The sequence below is a fragment of the Strongylocentrotus purpuratus genome, unplaced genomic scaffold (assembly GCF_000002235.5).
Source record: "Strongylocentrotus purpuratus isolate Spur 01 unplaced genomic scaffold, Spur_5.0 spur5_scaffold_16, whole genome shotgun sequence".
NCBI classification, from domain to species: Eukaryota; Metazoa; Echinodermata; class Echinoidea; order Camarodonta; family Strongylocentrotidae; genus Strongylocentrotus; species Strongylocentrotus purpuratus.
This window is the reverse complement of record NW_022145601.1, coordinates 30,629,756-30,650,707: the sequence shown is the minus strand read 5'-3', so window position 1 is coordinate 30,650,707 and position 20,952 is coordinate 30,629,756. Positions and strand designations below refer to the sequence as shown.

The 20,952-nt window shown below is 39.1% G+C and overlaps 1 protein-coding gene across 1 annotated transcript in view; it reads left to right on the top strand.

Moving 5' to 3' along the window:
• LOC105442035 (E3 ubiquitin-protein ligase MIB2-like) overlaps positions 1-18,406 on the top strand; it is a 35,619-nt gene extending 17,213 nt beyond the window's left edge. Inside the window, exons 14-22 of the mRNA XM_030987522.1 lie at positions 8,143-8,352; positions 9,255-9,441; positions 9,553-10,046; positions 12,952-13,130; positions 13,935-14,080; positions 15,779-15,965; positions 16,495-16,615; positions 17,382-17,501; positions 17,927-18,406. Coding sequence (XP_030843382.1) covers positions 8,143-8,352; positions 9,255-9,441; positions 9,553-10,046; positions 12,952-13,130; positions 13,935-14,080; positions 15,779-15,965; positions 16,495-16,615; positions 17,382-17,501; positions 17,927-18,343 — 2,061 coding nt within the window. The 3' untranslated portion in view covers positions 18,344-18,406. The remainder of the gene's footprint in view (positions 1-8,142; positions 8,353-9,254; positions 9,442-9,552; positions 10,047-12,951; positions 13,131-13,934; positions 14,081-15,778; positions 15,966-16,494; positions 16,616-17,381; positions 17,502-17,926) is intronic.
• Positions 18,407-20,952: the final 2,546 nt, after the last annotated feature.

Sequence of the window (20,952 nt, the reverse complement as noted above, 5' to 3'; positions counted from 1 at the left end):
GTCTCGAAAAGCATGACATCGAGAGAAGTCATCGCCTGAGAGTCCTGCCGAAACATCCAGGAAAGGCCAAATTTACCTGCGCCAATTATTGTCAAATTCCAATCATACAGGAAGAGAAGTGAAGTTCTGGCCAGCAGACGTAAGCTTGCCGGCACACGAAAGTCGATTCAAGAGGACTCGACTAAGAAAAACGCGAGGCTGCTGAAGGCGACCCAGGACAGTAAAGAGGTCAGGGCTGCGTGGACCAGGGATGGGCGAGTTAATTATTGCCCTTGTCCCTGCCACAAACGGCAAAGAACTAAAAAGGACGATCAACTCTCTCGAAGACTTGAACAATTAACAGTGAACTTACTAGTTACTACATTGTCTTGCCATGGTCAGATAACCATGTCTGGTTTTAAGTGTGCTATTTATGTACAGTTTGTACTTTGTTGACATGCTTTGCTTTTTGTATCTTGTATCTTATATACTTTTTTTTTCTTTCATTATGCTTGATGTTACAATTTTCCTTGTTTTTCATTGCCCTTCTCTTCATTCCCCATTTCTGAGTCTATCCCAGTTTCCTTTTCCCCTTTCCCCTTTTCTCAGTACCCTACATGAATTGCTAAATATGAGTTTATTTCACCTTATGCAGTTTTTTTTGGTCACGTTTTCTGCTTTCTTGCATGTTTGTTTGTATTGCCAGCCACCTACTATACAATACTTTCATGTAATGTTGCACATCAATATGGTATCAATAAGTATCAATATGGCTCAAATGGATGATGAAATTTGTAGATTTTATGAAGACAATATGAGCAATTTATGTGACGGTTATGATATCCCTAATGTTAATTGTAATTATCATACAGAAGATCATTTTTTTTAAACAGCATCTAAATATAATCATGCGAACAGTGGCTTAACTCTTCTTCATATAAACATGCGTAGTGTTTGTAGGAATTTTGACAAAATGTTATTCATTGATAATATCAATCTAGGACGTGTAATACTTGGTGTCACTGAGACATGGTTTACGAGTGAAGCCTATAGGAGCCTTTTTTCTATTTCTGGTTTTAATCTTGTTAACAACAATAGACAAAGTAGACGTGGAGGAGGTGTTGCTTTGTATATTCCTTCCCAAGTAGAATACCGGATACATCACGATCTTGATATAATGTCAGATCATATAGAAACTATCTTTGTTGAGATTGATAACCCTGGTAAAAAGAATCATTTTATAGGAGTTGTATATAGGCCCCCAAATGGTAACTTTAATGATTTTGTAAATGAAATTCAGTCAATTTTAGACAATCCACTTTTAGTTGGAAAGTCACTCTATCTTATGGGAGACTTTAATTTGAATTTATTACTTTGTAATAACGATAATCGAATTGATGTTTTTCTAAACATCGTTCGTTCGTGTCTCCTTAGATCAAGATAGTTATGTAAAGTTCCTTAATTAAAAGTAAATTAAATTAAATTAAGTTCTTCCATCGCTCGATTGCTGCAATGGCCGTTTCATTAACAAGGGACAGGTCTTCATCTGTGCAATCCGTTCCGCCGCACTGCAAGAGGTGGTCCATCGTCTGAGTCTCTCCGCAGTCGCAGAGAGTATCTCCTTCATGGGCATAGCCCCATCTTGCCATATTGACCTTATACCGTCCCATTCTCGTCCGCATTCGATTTAGGCATTGCCACTCCGGCCACTTCAGGTTAAGACCTTTGATGAGTACGGGCTTGACTGATGGTGGAGGATTCTGTTCAGGTGGTGGGACAGAATCGAGGAAGCTGTGTCGGGAGATAAGTCGTTTGTGGGGTTGTAAGTAACCGTGTAGCATGTGTCTGTCATCTGTCGCCTGCTTCATCCGTTCCTTTAGGCAGGTGTTAGTGCGCCTTTGGTTAGGAGATCCAATGCCAGCGAGGTGATATATCTCCTCAACTTGTGTTTGTTTCAGACAGCCTGTTATCTTTCGATATGTGTTATTGAGTGTGGTGTCAAGCTTCTTCACATGGGCTGATCTGCTCCAAACTGGGCAAGCATATTCTGCGGATGACTTGCATAGAGCAACAGCTGCACTTTGTACAGTTTTGGGGTCAGCGCCATAGTGTGAAGATATTAGCTTCCCGATGATGGCATTTCGAGATTCTACTTTTCCTATTGTCTTCTCGATAGGTTTCTTGAAGGATAAAGTGCGATCGAGTTTTACACCTAAATACACTGGATGCTTGCAGTGGTTAAGTTGCACATTGTTCCACTTTAGCTTCAGTTCTCTCTTTGCCTCCTTGTTCTTCAAGTGGAAAACACACACCTGAGTCTTGGTTGGGATTGCCCGTAGGTAGTTTGCTCTGTAGTACTCCGAAAGGCTTGCGAGCGTTGTGTTGAGATGGAGTTCAACAGCTTCGAAGGTACTATGCTGGGCTGTGATGCAGGTGTCATCTGCATAGATGAAGTTTCGAGTGTTCTCTGTTGAAGGGATGTCAGCAGTGTAGATGTTGTAGAGTGTTGGCGCCAGGACGCCACCCTGGGGGAGACCGTTTTTCTGTTTCCGCCATCTGCTCTTCTGCCCATCAAGTTCGACAAAGAAGCGTCTGTTCTGCATCATCTTCTGAATGAATCTGGTGAGTTTGAGGTCATTTGTGATGTCATGAAGTTTTGTCTGTAGCCTTTGGTGATTGACAGTGTCATAAGCCGCAGATAAATCCACAAATACTGCACCTGTGATGAGGTTGTTCTGAAAACCGTCTTCGATGTGTTGGGTCAGGTTGAGAAGTTGTCCCGAGGTGGATTTTCCTGGTCGGAAACCTGCCTGCTCACAGTTTAGTTGGCTTTCAACGTGAGGCCCAATTCTGTTGAGAATAAGGCGTTCAAGCAGCTTGTATGTTTGGCACAGGAGCGAGATCGGTCGAAAGTTCTTGGCTTCGTTCGAGTCCTTTCCTGGCTTGAGGATAGCGACGACTTTGGTTTGGAGCCACTGTTTTGGGACACAGGTGTTCTCGATGCAGTTGTTAAACATATCTAGCAGCCATTTCTGTGCTACAGAACCCATATGTTTGATCTGCTCCGATCTGATGTCATCGATGCCTGCCGCCTTGTTGACGTGTAGCGTGGAGATAGCTTTCTGAAGTTTTTCTTTAGAAATAGGTCTTGTGAAAAGAGACATGTTCTGGTCAACTCCAGGTAGTTTGTGCCTGTGTGAATTAGTCGTCTTGGGGGCCTTTCCATTTTTCAACAGCTGATTTGCTACTTCGTCTGCCGTAACATTATAATGCTGTTGAGCTCTGGTGCTGTCAATTCCGAGCTTGCGTATTGTGGCCCACGCTTTCCTGCTGCTGTGTCTTAGGTCTGTTGTTTCAATCATGTGCTGCCACATCTGCCTATGTCGTTGAGATATCCTTGATATGAGCTCTTCTCCAAGGTTGATGGTGTCCTCTGAGAAGGCATCTGTGTCGTAGGCTGTGGTGTAGTTTGCCAGAAGCTGACTTGATTCCTCATCGATGCCTGGAATGTATGTCGTGCGGCAGCCTCTTGGGATATGTCTACGTGACACCTTCTTGACTATATCTATGAAGGATTCATAGTTCTTTGGATCCGCAGGGAGATGTGTTAGGGCATGATCAAGGTGTTCGGCGAAAGCAGGCCAGTCTGCCTTAGCAAAGTTGAACCTGCGCTTGAACGGGGTCTTGTTTGGTGTGATAACCGCAGTCAGTTGAATGCCGATGGGTCGGTGTTGGGATCTTGGAATCGGCTCAGCTACAAACTTACGACTGGTGGGAGTAAGCAGCCTGCTGCAGAAAACTAGATCCGGGTTGTAACGTCTCTTCCAGCGGGCACTGGCGAAAGACTTTGGGAGCTTTCTAAACATGTCTTTCTCATTATTGCCCCTAATCACTAAGCCAACAAGAATAACAGAAGTTTCCAGTACTTTAATTGACAATATTTGTTGTAATGTACAGCCATATCCACCCTCTGGAATTATAGTATCTAACATGTCTGATCATTTTCCTGTATACTGTATGTTGTCTTCGGTGAATTGTGAGCCTAGAGGTCGCACGTCTGTCCGTAAAGGAACTCCTGAAAATATTGCCAAATTGAGAGAGGCATTAATTGCAACTGATTGGAATGATGTTCTTTCAGACCAAAATGTTGAAAGTGCTTTCGATAGTTTCTTTAATAAATTCATGTTGTTGTATGGTGAGAATGTTCCTCTGGTTGAATATAAAAAGAAGAATTATAATAAAGTTCCTCGTATGCCATGGATAACTAAATCAATATTAAGGTCAATTACTAAGAAAAATAAGGTGTATTATCAATATAAAAGGAGAAGCTCTGATTTTTTGTGGAGGAAGTATTCTAATTATAGAAATACTCTTACTTCTGTATTGCGTGATGCTAAGAAAAAATATTACTCTGCTCAATTTCAAATGACATTTAATAATATTAAGAATACATGGAAAGTAATTCGAAGTTTTTTTAAACCATCAGTAAAAACTACATATATCAAATGTATAAATGTGAATGGTTGTTCCGTAGAAGATAGACAAATTATTGTGGACAATTTTAATGATTATTTTTGTAATGTCCGGCTGAAACTTCAGGACTCTATTCCTAGATGTCAGAAAAGCTTTATTGAGTTTATGCAAGAACCCAATATAGATAGCCTGTTTTTAATGCCCACAAATGAAATAGAATTGTTTAAGCTTGTGAGCTCGCTTAAAAGTAATAAGAGTCCTGGCTTTGATGGCATAAAAAATGAATTAATTAGGGATATTATACATGGAATTGTGATACCACTTGTTCATATTTATAATTTGTCTTTCTTATCTGGTATTGTACCAGGACAAATGAAAATTGCTAAGGTAGTGCCAATATTTAAAAAGGGTGATCCTCAAACATTAAGTAATTATAGACCCATTTCATTATTGACATCCTTTTCAAAGCTTTTAGAAAAGCTTATATATGATAGAACAGTGATATTTTTAAAAAAGACTAAAATATTTTCAAAATTCTAGTTTGGCTTTCGTGAAAAGCACACCACTACAATTGCAATTTTACACTTTGTTGATAAAATAGCTCAAGCACTAGATGGTCACCTTCATACAATTGGTTTATTTTTGGATTTCTCTATGGCGTTTGATACGGTTGATCATGAAATTTTAATAAGTAAATTGTCATATTATGGAGTGAGGGGCATCGCTCTTAGCTGGTTCAGGAGCTATTTAACAGGCAGAAAACAATATGTATCATTAAATGGAACTGACTCAAGTTATCAAACTATATATTGTGGTGTCCCTCAGGAGTCCCTTCTTGGCCCCCTTCTTTTTATATTATATATTAATGATTTTTATCTTTCATCTGATGTACTATCTTTCATATTTTTTGCAGATGATTCAAGTGTATTTTTTTCTCATAAAAACCCTGAAGTTTTATTAGATACAGTTAATATTGAATTAAAGAAAGTTATTTTGTGGATTCATGCAAATAAGTTGTCCTTGAATCTTCAAAAGACAAACTATATGTTTTTTTAGTAACTCCCTAAAGGATGTACCTGGAAATGTATTTTTTGATGCTGTTAACGTTGTGAGAGTAACTTCCACCAAGTTTCTTGGGCTACATATTGATGAGAAGCTGTCTTGGGCATCTCATTGTACTAATATTTGTAAAGTCGTGTCTAGAAATACTGGTGTAATTTATAAATTAAGTTCTTTTGTCCCACAAGAAATTTTGCTTATTTTGTATTCTACTTTAATTTTGCCTTATCTCAATTATGGAGTGCTGACATGGGGGAAGTCATTGAAAACACAATTAGATAAGATTTGTGTTGCCCAAAAGAGGGTGGTTAGAGTTGTTTTTAATGCGAGCTATCGTGCTCATACTAATGTTTTGTTCTACAGTAATAAGCTTTTGAAGGTTGAAGACATTTACTTCATACAGTTAGGCGCAATTATGTATGGTTTTGAAAATGGTACTCTCCCAAATGCGTTAGTACAAATATTTCGAAAGAACAATCACATTCATAGCTATAATACAAGGCAGGCAACTGCGCTTCATATTCCACGTGTAAGCACTGCTTTTGCTCTGAAGACGCTGGCTTGTACTGGTCCCAAATTTTGGAACTCACTTCCTATCAATGTAACTAGATCTGTCAGTGTCTTTGTTTTTAAACGCAAATTGAAATTACATAATGATAGAGTAACTATGTCGACAATTAACGTAAAAATTATATCACCAGAAATGATATTAGGTAATAATTTGTCAATTGTTATTAATAACGTGCATTATCTTTTTGTTTTTGTTATGTTTGATTATTCAATATAAATGTCAGCATTTCACATTCTCTCCCCCCCCCCCCTCCTCTCTTCTATTTTTCTTTTTCTTTACACCAAATACCATTTTCCCCTATATACATATAACTTTCTTCTTTCTCTGTTTTTCTCTGTTTTGTTGTTTTTCTCGTTCCAGTTTGCTTTTTTTCCGCTCGATTCCTTTGTATATATTTTCATCCTCTCCTTTTCAAATTTCAAGCTGTCCCTTTTGTAAATATTTCCCCCATATTTAATCATGTGTAGTTTTGATAACTTTGAAACATTTTTTAAAAGTGAAACATTGATGGATTATTTTATATGGGGACCTTGCTCTTACAAGCCCAGCTTTTCTAAGGTCTCCACTTTCTTTCATTTGGATTATATATCGACTTAAAATTGCAATTAAATTGTTATTTCCTGCCGCAGACTGTTCCTGTGGCATACTGGTATGCGGCAAGTCTGCAGCAAAATTTATTTCTGCCGCATACTTCGGGCATACTCTTTGCCGCAGACTAAAAGTCTGCGGCAGGTCTGCGGCATGTCTGCGGCATACTTTTCACTTTCCTATGGGTAGACTTGTTAACTAACTATTTTGAATATACTTGTATTTGTAGTATTTTCGAAATGAATTGCACATAAGGCGAGGCGTCAAAAATATCGATACCAGCAGGCTGCCGCCTCACGTATTGGCGCATCGAGGCTGCAATTACGGCCGAAGCCTGGCTGGGGCAATTATTTTTCACTTATTAGCCCAGCCGGCTTGCGCCAGGCTGGGATCTGAGGCTCGGTTTCTATTCGAAAGGCGGCAGCCGGCGCATGCTTTTGAATGCCATTTCCTACCGCCAGCGGTAGCCGGCTGAGCTAATTTAAAAAATGCAGCCAGGACGCACAAGTGCAGTTAGCTGCCGCTGGCTGGTATATTTATTTTTGACGCCTCGCCTAACTAAATCATCAGTAATTAAGAAATCTGCTGTAAATTCAGATAAATTGTATTGAAACATGGATGTGCACGCACCCCATATCCATTATGCAAATTAGCTGGTGTCAACTGTAAATATGCACACCGTGGACCAGTTAGAATTTGACCAGTTGAATTCTAACTGGTCCAGTTGGAATTCAACTGGTCAGATTCTAACTGGTCCAATTGGAATTAACAGACTAGTTATCAACTGGTGCAACTGGAAATATGCCCACAGACCCGTTATTAACTGGTGCAGCTGGAAATATGCACACAGACCAGTTATCAACTGGCGCAACTGGAAGTATGCCATGCACAGACCAGTTATCAACTGGTGCAACTGGAAATATGCCATGCACAGACCAGTTATCAACTGGTGCAACAGGAAGTATGCAAACAGACCTGTTATCAACTGGTGTAACTGGTCACTGTATAAGGACTGGTTCCAGTTAAATGAAATGCAGTCGCACCAAATATCCGCTTGTGCATCATGGACCAGTTAGAATCAACTGGAACCAGTTGAATTTAACTAGAACCAGTTGAATTTAACTGGTTCCAGTTAAATCTAACTGGTTGCAGTTGAAGTTAACTGGAACCAGTTGGAAATTTCAACTGGTGGTAAATGGTTTTTCCTTCTGGGAAGAGGGTTCACAAGTTCAAGGTGTTTAGAATATTAGAAACAAAGGGACAGAGTAATGTTGTGGGGTCACGTGTTAAATATATTTGCATAAGGTTAGTCATGTGATCAACCATTTTATATGGAAACAGGATGGGGTTTGCTAGTCTTTATATATCAGTCACCTGGTTAGACATGTATGTTAACTTTATGTATTCATCTTCTCCCATCATTGATCTCTCTCTCTCTATCTCTCTCTCACTCTCTATCTCTCTGTTCTTAGGGGCATTGTGCTATTGATCTTTACAACGAGCAGCATCAAACGCCCTTGTTGCTTGCAGTCGCCAACGGTCGTACTGCCATCATCGAAGACCTGATCAAGCACGATGCTGATATCAACTCGTCAGATGGTGACGGGGACAGTTGCCTTCACATCGCAGTGATGAAATACAGACAGGGGCAGGATATTTCTGATACTGATAATCTGAGAACGGTAAATGTTCTCAACCTCTTGAACTTTTCCATTCCGTCAAAATCATTTTGAATATAATCGCATGGATTTGCATATAAATCATTTAACCCTTACTGTACTGGGCTATTTTGAGCACCCACTGACTGGGGGGGGGCCTGGGAGGCCCCCCCCTATGATCTCGGCCGTCGATTGTCCGATGAACACGAAAATTTGCATGTTTGTAGATATTTACGTAAGGAACAAGATGGTATAATTAGTTTTTTCCGAATATGCAAGTTTTTGTCGTTAGCCTAATTAATTATGCAAAATGCACTAATTTTATGCATTTTACCGAAAACGTGTCAAACTCCACTTTTTGAATGTTAAAACTCATTATTCATATGAAACTTCTTTTCTAACACAAAAAAGTTATTTTAATGTAATTAACAATGATAATTTATGCAAATTTTGATGCGATTTTCATTTTTTTTTTTTTTTTTGATGACATGCGCATACTAATTGTTATGTAACACCTTACAGGTATATCCGATTTCGACGAAAATGGTATCAAAATGTGCGTAAGACTTGAGGGAAAAAAGTCATGAAACGACAATTCAAAATTCCAAGCGGTTGCGGTGCGATCTCCGAAAATGTCGAGGGGGGGGCCTCCCAGGCCCCCCCCCCAGTACAGTAAGGGTTAAAGGTCCATTTAAATGGCCTATGGCATTGACTTTAGAAATCGTGTTCGGATTATGAAATATGTTATTGTGTTTGCATATTTAAACCTGTGACAGACTTGGCTATTACAATTGCGTTAACCTTTAAACATTGTTTTTATGCCTCCGTTACGAATAGCTGGAGGCATTATGTTTTCGGGTTGTCCGTCCGTACGTCCCGATCTCTTGATTGCGTTATCTCAAGAACCGATGCACTATTTGCGGAAGCATGGACACACATCCAAACGTCGTGTGGTGACGGGCAAAAGCGTTGATGTCAAAGTAGGAGATCACCAAAGCTCAGTGCTCAGTCCTCTCCTCTTCATCATCGTAATGAATGTCATCGCAAAGGACATCCGGGAAGGCTTTTCATTGGAACTGCTCTACGCAGATGATTTGGTGCTGATGGCTAAGAGTGAACAAGAACTGATAGCTAGAATTTCTTGATGGCAAGCAGTCCCAGAATGAAAGGGTCTGAAATTGAATGCTGGAAAGTCCAAGGTCCTGGTGTCTTCTGCTGATGTAGGTGAGACAGAGAAAACAGGAGAGTACCCCTGCGGAGTTTGCTATACAGGTGTTGGAGCAAACTCAATCAGATGCACCAAATGCAGGAGCTGGATCCATCGCAGATTAAGTGGAATATGTGGTAGCCTGCAAGCAGCAAGTAAGACATTCATCTGTAAGAGATGCTTAGGTACAATCTCACAGAAGTGTACCAAGGACAATGTGACAGGTCTGGATCTCCATGGAACGACGTATGATAAGGTGGATAAGTTCTGCTACCTGGAAGACATGTTGGCTGTCAGGGGAGGAGAGACTGCAGCTGTGACTGCAAAAATCCAAAGCGCTTGGAAAAAGTTTCGTGAACTCTCTCATTTCCTCACCTCAAGGGCGACACCGTTAAGAGTGAAAGAGAAGGTGTATGATGCCTGTGTTAGAAAATGCATGACGTACGGAAGCGAAGCATGGGCAATGAAATCATCTAGTGTACAGCGAATGGAAAAGGCTGAGATGAGGACGGTGAGGTGGATGTGCAGGGTATCACTTCACAAGAGAAAGAAGAACAAAGTCCTCCTCCATTCAATGGGATTGATGGGGGTGGCACAGGTTATGAGGATGAATAGACTTAGATGGTTTGGACATGTGGCAAGAAGAGAGGCTACACACTGGCTCTAGAGGGCTCTAAACTTTGACACTGGAAGAAGACCCCGCGGGAGACCCAGGAAAACTTGGAGGGAAATTATAGAAGAAGATGCCAAAACATCGGGTATCAGTCATATGGATCCCACAGACAGGAAAGCTTGGAAAGCAGCCATTAAGAAAATGAAATGTCCAACCCCACAAAGTGGGACAAATGGACTTTAAACGGTGATGATGACAGGGGCGTAAATCCCGGGGGGGGGATGGGGGGGGGCTGCATTCCCCCTGGTTTGAAGTAGGGGGATGGCCTGTACAAACATCCCCCCTGATATTACAACAAAAAGAGAGGAAAAAAAGGAAGAAGAAGAAGAAGAAGAAACAAATGTGATTGTTTCAATTTCAGCATAATGCATGAGAAATGAGTTATTTTGTGTTATGTATGTATAACTGTATAGCCTACACGTATACAGTATGTCACGATCATCATCACGAACAAGCACTTCATAAATTTCAGAATAATTTTTCGTTATTTTGCAAGGATTCATTATAGCCCAGACGTAAAGTGCGCCAGCGCGCGAGCGCTTAAAAAGTGCAATCATGTACAGTAGATGCCCGGCTCCCCCCCCCCCCCCCCCCACTCAGTGTTATTTAGGGTACGCGTATGCTCGTTCCCTCCCTTTGAAAGCACATCCCCCTATCTCAGGAATGCCAACATTTCTGAATCTCCCTTTCGCCGGCTTTTTGCTGGCTTTCCCTGCTAAATGTACCCCCCCCCCCCTCCCCCAATTTCAGGTGAGCTCTAGTCGATCGAGAGGGACTAGGGGCCAATGTTTTTACTTTTCAAAGTGAAATAATCCTGAATGAGCTTTCAAAGCTAGCAGGAATTTCAGGAATTTGATCCCGGGATTTGATCAATTTTTCTATGATATTCAAGATATTTTATAACCCCCTTTTTACATTTCTCAGGAGTCCAAAGAGAGAGAGGAAATTCTCGGGCCGGATTTTGTCGCGTGAAAAAGTACCCCTTTCCCGGAGATTTTAGGAACGCGCATGCGGTCCCTCCGACCCCGGAGTGTGGGGGGGGGGGTAGATGAAGACTGAAGTTCCAGACCTGGCGTGTTCAAGACTTACCATGGCCGTTTGTTGTTTATATTGAATGAATTGAATTCAATTCAGATAAATAGGGCTTAATAAGAGTCGAAAACGGTGCAACGAATCGTCTTCTTTCTATAATAATTAAATCAAACGTCAAAACTTCCGCGCTTCGCGCGCTCTTTGAGTGATTCGCCTGCTTACTACCGCCCCTCCCTAAAATGAGATCCTAGCTCCGCGCCTGCATTAAAATAAATAGCTATGATGCTGACTAAGTTGACAAAATAATTCGTATATTTATGTCGTCGAGGAAAATGACCGTTTGCGCATACGCAAGTACTATAGATAGTCCGTAGGAAAAACAATTTAGCCTTCGGCCCCGGGTATATAGGGTAAAATTGTAAATGTTGGGACATTTAATTTTGTCGGTAATTGGGGGCTGGTTTTGTCGGTAATCGTTGGCCTCTACACCCCCCCCCCCCCCCCCCCCCCCTCTAAAAAAAGGTCTAGCGACGCCCCTGACCATTATACATAATTTTTTAAGTGATGGGACTCAAAATAAAGAGTTCCCATCTTCCTGACAAAATACCTAATCTTTATGTTACTACTTGAAAGTGTGTCGTCTTATTTCGGAGTTCATTATAATATAACACTACAGTTTGCAGCTGTCAGTATTTCGAAATATGTCCAATTCTTTTACTTTATGGTTGTCAAATTTGGCATGTGCATGCATGTATGTATGCAGGTGTAAATGTATGTACATGTGTTTGGGTATACGTGTGTTTGTTGTTTGTGTGTGCGTGTGTGTGTGTGTGTGTTGTGTGTTTGTGCGTGCGCGATCGCGCGCGATTGCGTAAATTAGTGTGGGCGTGTGCTCGTGCTATTTGATGGCTATCGCCGATCACCCCCCCCCCCCACTCCTCGGTACGTATTTACGCCCCTGGATGATGACGATGATGATGATGATGATAAGATTGATGAATTCCTGCCAAAAAAATTGAACTGATTAGATTTGGGTGTCACGAGGCCAAGGTCAAAGGGCACATTATGTATGCAAAATAGCTTGTGATCGCATTATCATTAGAACCGGTTACCATCAAAGTCAAGTCATGTATATAGCCTGCAGAGCCAATGAACTGAGTAGATTTAGAGGTCATGAGGTCAAAGTTCATGGGGCTCACTATGTATGCAAAAATAGCTTGTGAACGCATTCTCATTAGAACTGACGGATGGATTACTATCACACTCAGGACATGGATGTATCTTGCAGAGCCAATAAACTGATTAAATTTTAGGGTAAGAGGTCAAAGATCAAAGAGTCATATATTTATATGAAAAAAGCTTGTAATCACGATGTTCTGATAACCTGGAAATGGATTACAATCAAACTTGAATTTTAAAAGTTGGCTCTATTTTTATTTTTAAAACCCTCTATGTAGGAGGCACCATTTTTTACTGCTTGCAGTCGAAAATCCATCTAGTTTGATCATGTTGTGATCATGTTCTTGGAAATCTCGTATTGGGTAGAGGTTAGGTAATTATTCTGCAAATTTACAACAAAGAAATATAACGTATTCATTTTGTTAAATATTACGGTACTAATTTGTCAAAGAATGTTAAACAATGTTAAAGAATCCTGAAATTGTTGATCTGGTCTAAAACTGTAATCTCTTTTATTTATGATGTCTTCCAGTTCCGAAAGAAGTATCGTGAACATGGAATCACCAAGCCTCTTACTGCTCTAATGTGTTATCTTGTACAAGAGGGTGCAGACATCAGTCAGACTAATCTCAAGAAACACACACCACTCAAGGATCTGAAAGAGGTTGACATTCAAAATGTTCTGGAGTACATCGCTATCAAGGTAGAAAGGTAAGGAAGGAATTGTTTTTTTCACTCAAACCAGCTTTAAGTATTTCACACCATAAATAGGAGAATAACTTACATGCAATTTTTCTGATTTACATAATCAGAATTATCAAAGTCGTTTACTTTTTGAGACGTTTTGAGACAAATTTACAGCAAAGTTTGTGAGACCATATAGACCTACTAAGACAGGTCCATGGTCAGACAAAAGGTAAAGAAAAAAAGCCATAGAAGACTAATAGGAGAAATTGGAAAATATTTTGGAATATCATGGAAGACAACACTCCCAATTAGATGATTTATTTCATCTTCAGAAAAAAATCTTCTATGACTTTCAGGCTGTCTTTATAAGTACATTTGTATACAAAAAAGCTGGCCCAACCTCCCTGTCTTCTCTCAATATGTTTTGTTGGGATATTCCTTCTCTCGTTTCCTATTAAAATTTGTGACTTCTACCATATTTTTGGAAAAGTGATTACAAGTAAGATGACAATGGTCAGGGATGTGTATTATGAAAGTGTACATTTTTTAAAATCCTAATTGAAATTTGAAGTTGATTTTGCTTTCTGGGCATATTGCCCGTAATGTTATATTTTGATCAACCTGCAAAATATAAACAATGTGGGAAAAAGCGCTTTTAAATCACCCAAATCTAACAAATTTCATTATTAATTTCCCGTCTATAAAAAATCAGTTTCGTATGAGGTCTGTATGATTTTGTGAAAATTGCTTTTCCACCATTACCATAAATCACCATGGCCTTTCAACTGAGATGAGCTAACAAAATTGATGTATGTTGTTTAATTTTAGAGAGAAGCGTGAGTACATCAACTTTTTCAAGTTAGAAGCTACTGATGGTGGTCAAGAGAAGCAGCCATCTACTTCTAGTGGCGGGAGTAATGCAGACCAACATGATCGCAATGATCCTTCGGAATCACCAAGAGGCCCACTTTCAGGTTCATTGAATGAAAAAATGTGGTCTTTATTATACTTCGCTGCTTTATCCCATACAAATTTAGCCTGGCGTCAATTTAAAAGGAATCTCAATGTTGATTAATGAAAGAGGAAATTAAGTAACAACAAACAGAACAAAAGTCAACAGGATGCACCTTGTTACACAATTATAGCAGTGATTGCATGCCCTTCACATACTGTCTCATTATGTAATAATTAAAGGATCGTGCAAACGCGTTCAATTCTCACAGAACGAACGTGTTTGTAAAGACCCTTGGTGATCAATAAATAGGTTCCTCGTGAATGTCAAGTAGATTGTCACGAACCTATTTCCATATAAGTTATATCATCTTTACCTTGCCATATCATTTGAAAGCCACCAGTGATCCCAACTTCATGCCATCAGTCATTTAGTTATTTAAACATATTTGTGGCTTACACCCAGTAAATAAGATCTATTGATCGATTTGTATTGAAAAACAGGTCAGAAAAAAATCTTGGAACCAGCGGAACTTGAACCTGCATCTACTGCTTGCCGGGCAAGTTTAAATAATTGAAATTTCTCCCAGGAAGCATTACATTTATAAAAAAAAAAAAGGCATTTAGTTGTTATTAATTTATGTAGCAGTGGTGGGAATGCTTGCCCTCTGCACATTACCCCCTGTCATAATGAAGTGACTTTCTCTTATAATAATTCATAACAAGTATAGGCATTTCTATAGCGCCGTCTATCTAGAAATTCTATTCCGAGGCGCATTAATTATTACCCCGGCTTTAGCCTAGCTGCCATTACAGCGCTCTAGCATGATTCCTGCCAGGTACCCATTATACAGAATGAAAATGTAGTAATTCTCTAGTAACGGAGGTTGTTTGCGACTTCAACATAATTGAACGACCTACAGTGATGCAGAATGGAAATACTAACGATAATGAACCTTATCCAGGCCATATTAATGGAGGGACTTATTCAAATACAAAGCATGGATTTGTATGTACACACTGTATGTAAAGTCTCTAATGACAGAGTTTGTTTACCTTATTCCTTTCACAGTTAAATGACTTGCTCTTATGTAGTATGTACATGTGTGTAAAGTCATGGAGATCATGGACATATCCCTGTTATAATGGAGTGACCTACTCATATACATGTATAGCATGTACATTTTTCAAAGTCTATCTCATTGCAGATTAGACACCTTGCCTGTGTCATTATGGAGTAACTTACCCTTATATAGTCTGGTCATGTCTTGTCCAGCTTATTGTCCCTGTATTAGTGGAGTGACTAACTATTAATAAAAAATGGACATATGTGGAACATTGCTCATAGCGGGTATGATCAGTCATAGAGGAAGCTCTTAGTGAAGATTACTCCAATGACTACATTTCCCATATCCTTATGTATATTTCCCCTATCTTCATGTATATTTCCACTATCTTCTTGTATATTAATTCAAGAGAAATGTTTGTCAATTCTAAACAGTTACTGTTAAATCAAATTGCATTTCTGCCAACTGCGAATTAATATTGTCTAACACTTTCATTCAAGAAAATGTTTAAAGTGCGAAATATTGCCACACAATTTTCTAGTGAAGTTGAGCTTAAAAGCACTTAGTCATGTTTGGTATATACTAAAACCCACAATTATATATAAGTATGTGCATGCGATGTTAACTTCAATGTATGTTTTGGTTGTATTTTAGATGAATCTTTTTGTGGATTCCACGTCATAATGGATCCTAAAAAGGTGATACGTGAAGAAATGATCGGGAAAGGTGGCTTTGGTGAGGTTTGGAAGGGCCAATGGGAAGGTAAACCTGTTGCAGTCAAGGTCCTTACCACAGACGGTAGTCAAGATTCTGAAGTAGAGAAGGAGATTGCAATCCATAAGTACGATATTTCATCTTCTTTACCAACTTCATGTGATATCATTTCCCAATCATGTAACATTAATTCACTTGATCACACAGCTGGGAAGAGGGAGAATTTCATTCATTTTCCTTCAGACCTCGACCAAAGAGAAAAGATAGATTGAAGTTACCATGATTCTTGTCAAATAGAGCATGTCATTTAGTTTTTGGTTTACACCTGTTGATTGGGTGGGAATAATAGATCATATCAGTTAAGTTTAAATAATATGTACAAAGATTAGACTAACATTTCATTTACCTAAATGTTAACGTTTTTTAGCTTTTCACCTGAAAGTGAGGCATATTCTTCATGTTACAAGCAAATAAAATATTATGCACATGTTTTTTCATGGCAAATGGAATCGAACATGGAATTATTCTTTAGCTGTCCCAGTATTAATTTTCTCTTAAAAATGGTGATAGTGTTAATTTAAAGTCTAATAGAGTTAGAAAATTTCAAAGGAGGATTTTTCCTCTCACTTTGGTGGATTTTGTTTTGGTCTATGCAGGTGTGCCCGTCATCGAAACATTGTTCGGATTATGGCGGTTTGTCACCAACGTTCACCTGCACAGGCTTTGATCGTCATGCAGCTCATCGAGGGGAGTAATCTCAATACGGTCATCTTCCTGGTATGAAGACAAAAAAATAGACCACATTAAATAATGAGCATGAGGATGAATGACACTGCATGACACTATTAATTCTGTATTGTCAAACAAACTTTAAGGAGGCAGATTTTTTAAGCAATATCATGATTTCTTTCAGTCATTGATATACCAATTTTTTATAACGGAAATATTATGAAACAACTCTAGAAGAACTCACTCCAAAGACAATAAACCTCAAACAGCTACCCACCACACCCTTGGACAATGAGCCTACTAGGGCAATTGTCCGGGACGAGCATCTGTTAATTACCCTTATACTTGTCTAAGGGAGAGGGTTAGAGAGAGCAGACTGGATACGTGAAGAGAAGAGATGAACTGATTAGATGGGCAGCAGAGAGAAAGGAGAAAGAAAGGAAGACCCTGGAAGAGATGGATAGATTGTATTTAGGAACACGATAAATGAATTGACTAGGACATGGTTACAGACAGTACAAGATGGAGATGGAGAGTGGTATCAAGGATACCTGACCCCCCCCCCCCCCCCCATAGATGGGACCCACAGGATGATGATGATGATGATGACAATGATGTATGAGGGTAATGTGGTTAATTTTCCTTGCAGGTAGTTTTATTAAGAGGTAATTGTGTAGAGGGTTATTCAGAGGTACTATTGCCACATTGGTACTTGTCGGGCATTGGTTTTCTCGGGGATGTTATGCTTATGAACATTTATATCATTCTACCATTTTTAATCACTCTATGACCCTTTTATAACTAAAATTTGCAGGATGATAATCCTTTTGATTACCTGGAGAAGGTAGAGTTATCTAAGGATCTTCTGTCAGCAGTCACCTTTCTCCACCAGTCTAAGATACTCCATCTCGACATCAAACCACATAATGTTATCGTAAGTATTCTTTCTTTATATCTCCCTCACCTCTCTACCTCTCTGTCTCATTCTCTTCCTCACTTCCCTTTACCCTTGCCTTAATTTTTTTCTCTCTTAATTTTAGTCTCCATCTTTTTATCTCTCTCCGTCTTTTCTCTCTTTCCGTCTTTTCTCTCTTTCTCTGTCCTAACATTTTATCCCGTCTAGGCAAGAGGTTAAATTGCTGAGAGCCATGTGGGCAATATTGTCCCTTATTTCCCACTTTTTTGTCACTTGTCATTGATGCTACCAATGTTCCAATTTCCATGGAGAATGTGAATAACAAACATTTAAAAGGTGGCATTTTGCACGCACACAAATTGTTATAACCAACATCATGAAAAGCATTCTTTTGACAAGCTTCACTCATTTGTTCTGTTTGTTCCCCATCCTGTTACGCTCAGGTTGAATCAAAGACGAAGAAGCCATATTTGTGTGACCTTGGTCTGGCACACATCAAGACGAGGTCAATCATGTCATGTCCCTCCCTCTTGCCTGCCAGAGGTACAATCAGGTACATGCCTCCTGAATGTTTTACACGAAAGGATGGTAACATGCCTGCATCATCGGCATGCGATGTCTGGTCCTTAGCCTGTACATTACTTGAGGTCTTCTCAGGACAATGCGTCTGGCCTACGGTCCCCAATCCAGCAGCTGTACTATGCAATACGTTCGCGGGTGCTGATGTCATGCCAGCTAGTGTGAAGGACCTCGCTCCAAACATAAAGAAAATTCTGAAGCCATGCTTTCAGAAAGAGCCATCCGAACGTCCGTCAGCGGAATCGATGATGCAGCAGTTCAGTGGGCTGAGCTGCCCTTAAGGCTCGTTCAGATACGACACTGTAAACCGCCGCAAAAACCTCCCATGGTTTTTGCTTGTAATACTGAATGACAACTGCGTGCAACAATGGTCCTGTGCGTATTCACTGAGTAAGCTACAGTAATGTGAAGCATATTATTGCACTTTAGGTTATGGTAATCAATTATAAGCTAGATTAAACAGATATTTCTTAAGATTGTTTTTTAACACTTAAGCAGAACTGCTATTCTTAATTTATTGAGGGAGAGTATTCCATAATGAAGGCCCGGCATGAGCAAAGGTTCGCTCCCCCCCCCCCCCCCACCTGGTTTTAACCCTAGGAGTAACAAGTAATCCAGAGTTTTGAGAACGTAGCTGTTTAAAGGGAAATTAATGCTTGATCAAGCCGATGTTGTACTGCGGAGCAGAGCCATGTATACAGTGAAATAATAGCAAAACAACACATTCTTCTAAGGGCAACCAATGAAGTGATTTGAGGACTGGTGTGATGTGACTGTACTTGTTGGACAGGGTCACGACACGAGCAGCAGCATTCTGTAATTTTTGTAATTTTGCGAGTAGGTTGTGAGGCGAACCAAACAAAAGGCCATTACCAAACTCTAAGCGAGATGAAATTAAAGCATGAGTAATTTTTTTCAGTTGCACTACGATTAAGATATTTACGAATAAAACCCAAATTGCGTAACTGATAACGTACTGATTTTGAGACATATTGAATTTGTGTAGACATTGTAATATTTGAGTCGAGAAAAAAACCAAGGTTGCGACATACATTGGATAGGGTAATTTCATGTCCAGCAAGAGTAATTGAAGTGATGGAAATCTTCTCTAACTGAGTCTTAGAACCATACATTATACATTCGCATTTGGCAAGATTTAATTTGAGTGAATGTGAGTTAAACCAAATATGAACATCTTGTACACAAGTCTCGATGTTATGGATAGCACTTGCTGCATTGCTCTGATTGGGTTTGAAAGAAGTACTATATATTTCTCTGTTGATCTCTAAATCTGTAATTACCTGATTCATTTTAGTGACTAAAACATTTGTATCAGCAGACTTTATTGTGTGACAGACATACTCTTACTGCTAGCATATTACCTTTGAGTCTACAGGATATATTGATATATGGTGAAGTATATATTCCAGAAATCTTCAAGTATCTGCAAATATATTTAAGGAATATATATTTGTATCGTTTGATTAGGGTGTGAGATTTAACACTTTACCCAGATATCATACTTTGTGACAGATTAGTCTACTTTGCTGCAATTTTAAGTCTTTCACTTTCCTCCATATTGTTCACCTAATCTACAAATTATATTTAATATTGCTGCACAGTGTATAGAGTAGTTCAGTGTCTGCTGAATAACAGGGCCCTTTTTCATAAAACCTGTTGGCAATAATAAAAGCTAAGTTTCTAAGACTAATTTGCTCTCAGCCAATCAGATGCTACGATTTCAGTAGCTTATAACAGGGATTGTAACTGGTTATTGATAACATGTTTTATGAAACAGGGTCCAGGAGGGTGTCTTAGCCCAGTCGCACCAATGAGACTAACAACAAACCGAAAACAGATGCGTAGATTTACGAAGTATCTCTTTTGACGGGGGCCCAAAATTCCTCTTGTAACAGTGCATGTAGATACATCTGAAACAAACCTAAGTTGTTATATTACATTGTCTTATGTTTTAATGTATTAAGAGGTGTCGTGGACAAGTGGATATGTCACCAGACTTTGGATCACAAGGTCCGCGGTTCAAGTCCCACCCCGGCACTAATGCGCTTTGGCAAGACATTGAGCTACATTTGCCACTCTTCACCCTGGTGTTAAATGGGTACCCGGTAGGATGCGAAAGCTAATGTGCTTAGATTAGCAAGTGTGCGCTTGTAAAAATGACGCCTAGCTGGAATGCTCCCCAGGGAGTGGTAAGCCTGAATCCGATGACCGGGTAATAATATGATTGCAGAGCCCTCAGGGAGAACAGTATGAATACTGATGAGGCTACCCTGGGTAAAAAAAAAGACATATTGTTATTAATATTATTATTACACTAAGCATGTGGCTAATGGCTGAACAACTTTACCATGTAAAAATAAAAATAGGGTAAAATTTACATTTTTTAAACATTTGTAATAGATTCAAATAATGACAAATGATTGTATTTTTCACACAATGGAGATTTGTTTTTATACATAATGTGTATGTAAATTTAAGTAGCATGTTAGATGATTCTTGATATTGTATACAAATCAAATCATGTGTATTCCAAGGACTCTTATGTACATTGTAATGTTGATTATATAACGCTCTAAAATGCGCTTAAGCTCTTACTGATTATAATTGGTTGATGTTACATCCGTTCGTTTTGTTTTGTTTTCGACGTCGTTGAAATTACCTATGCTTGATGTAAAACTTAATTATATCATAATTCATTATATATTTAATCAACCTATATACTTTACTCTCTTGATTTTGTTTCATCGAAGAGTCTTTGAATATTCTTATATTCATTAATATTGTTTCATAAATTGCAAATTGAAAAATAAAAATAGGGTAAATTTTACATCTATAAAACATTTGTAATAGATTCAAGTAATGGCAAATG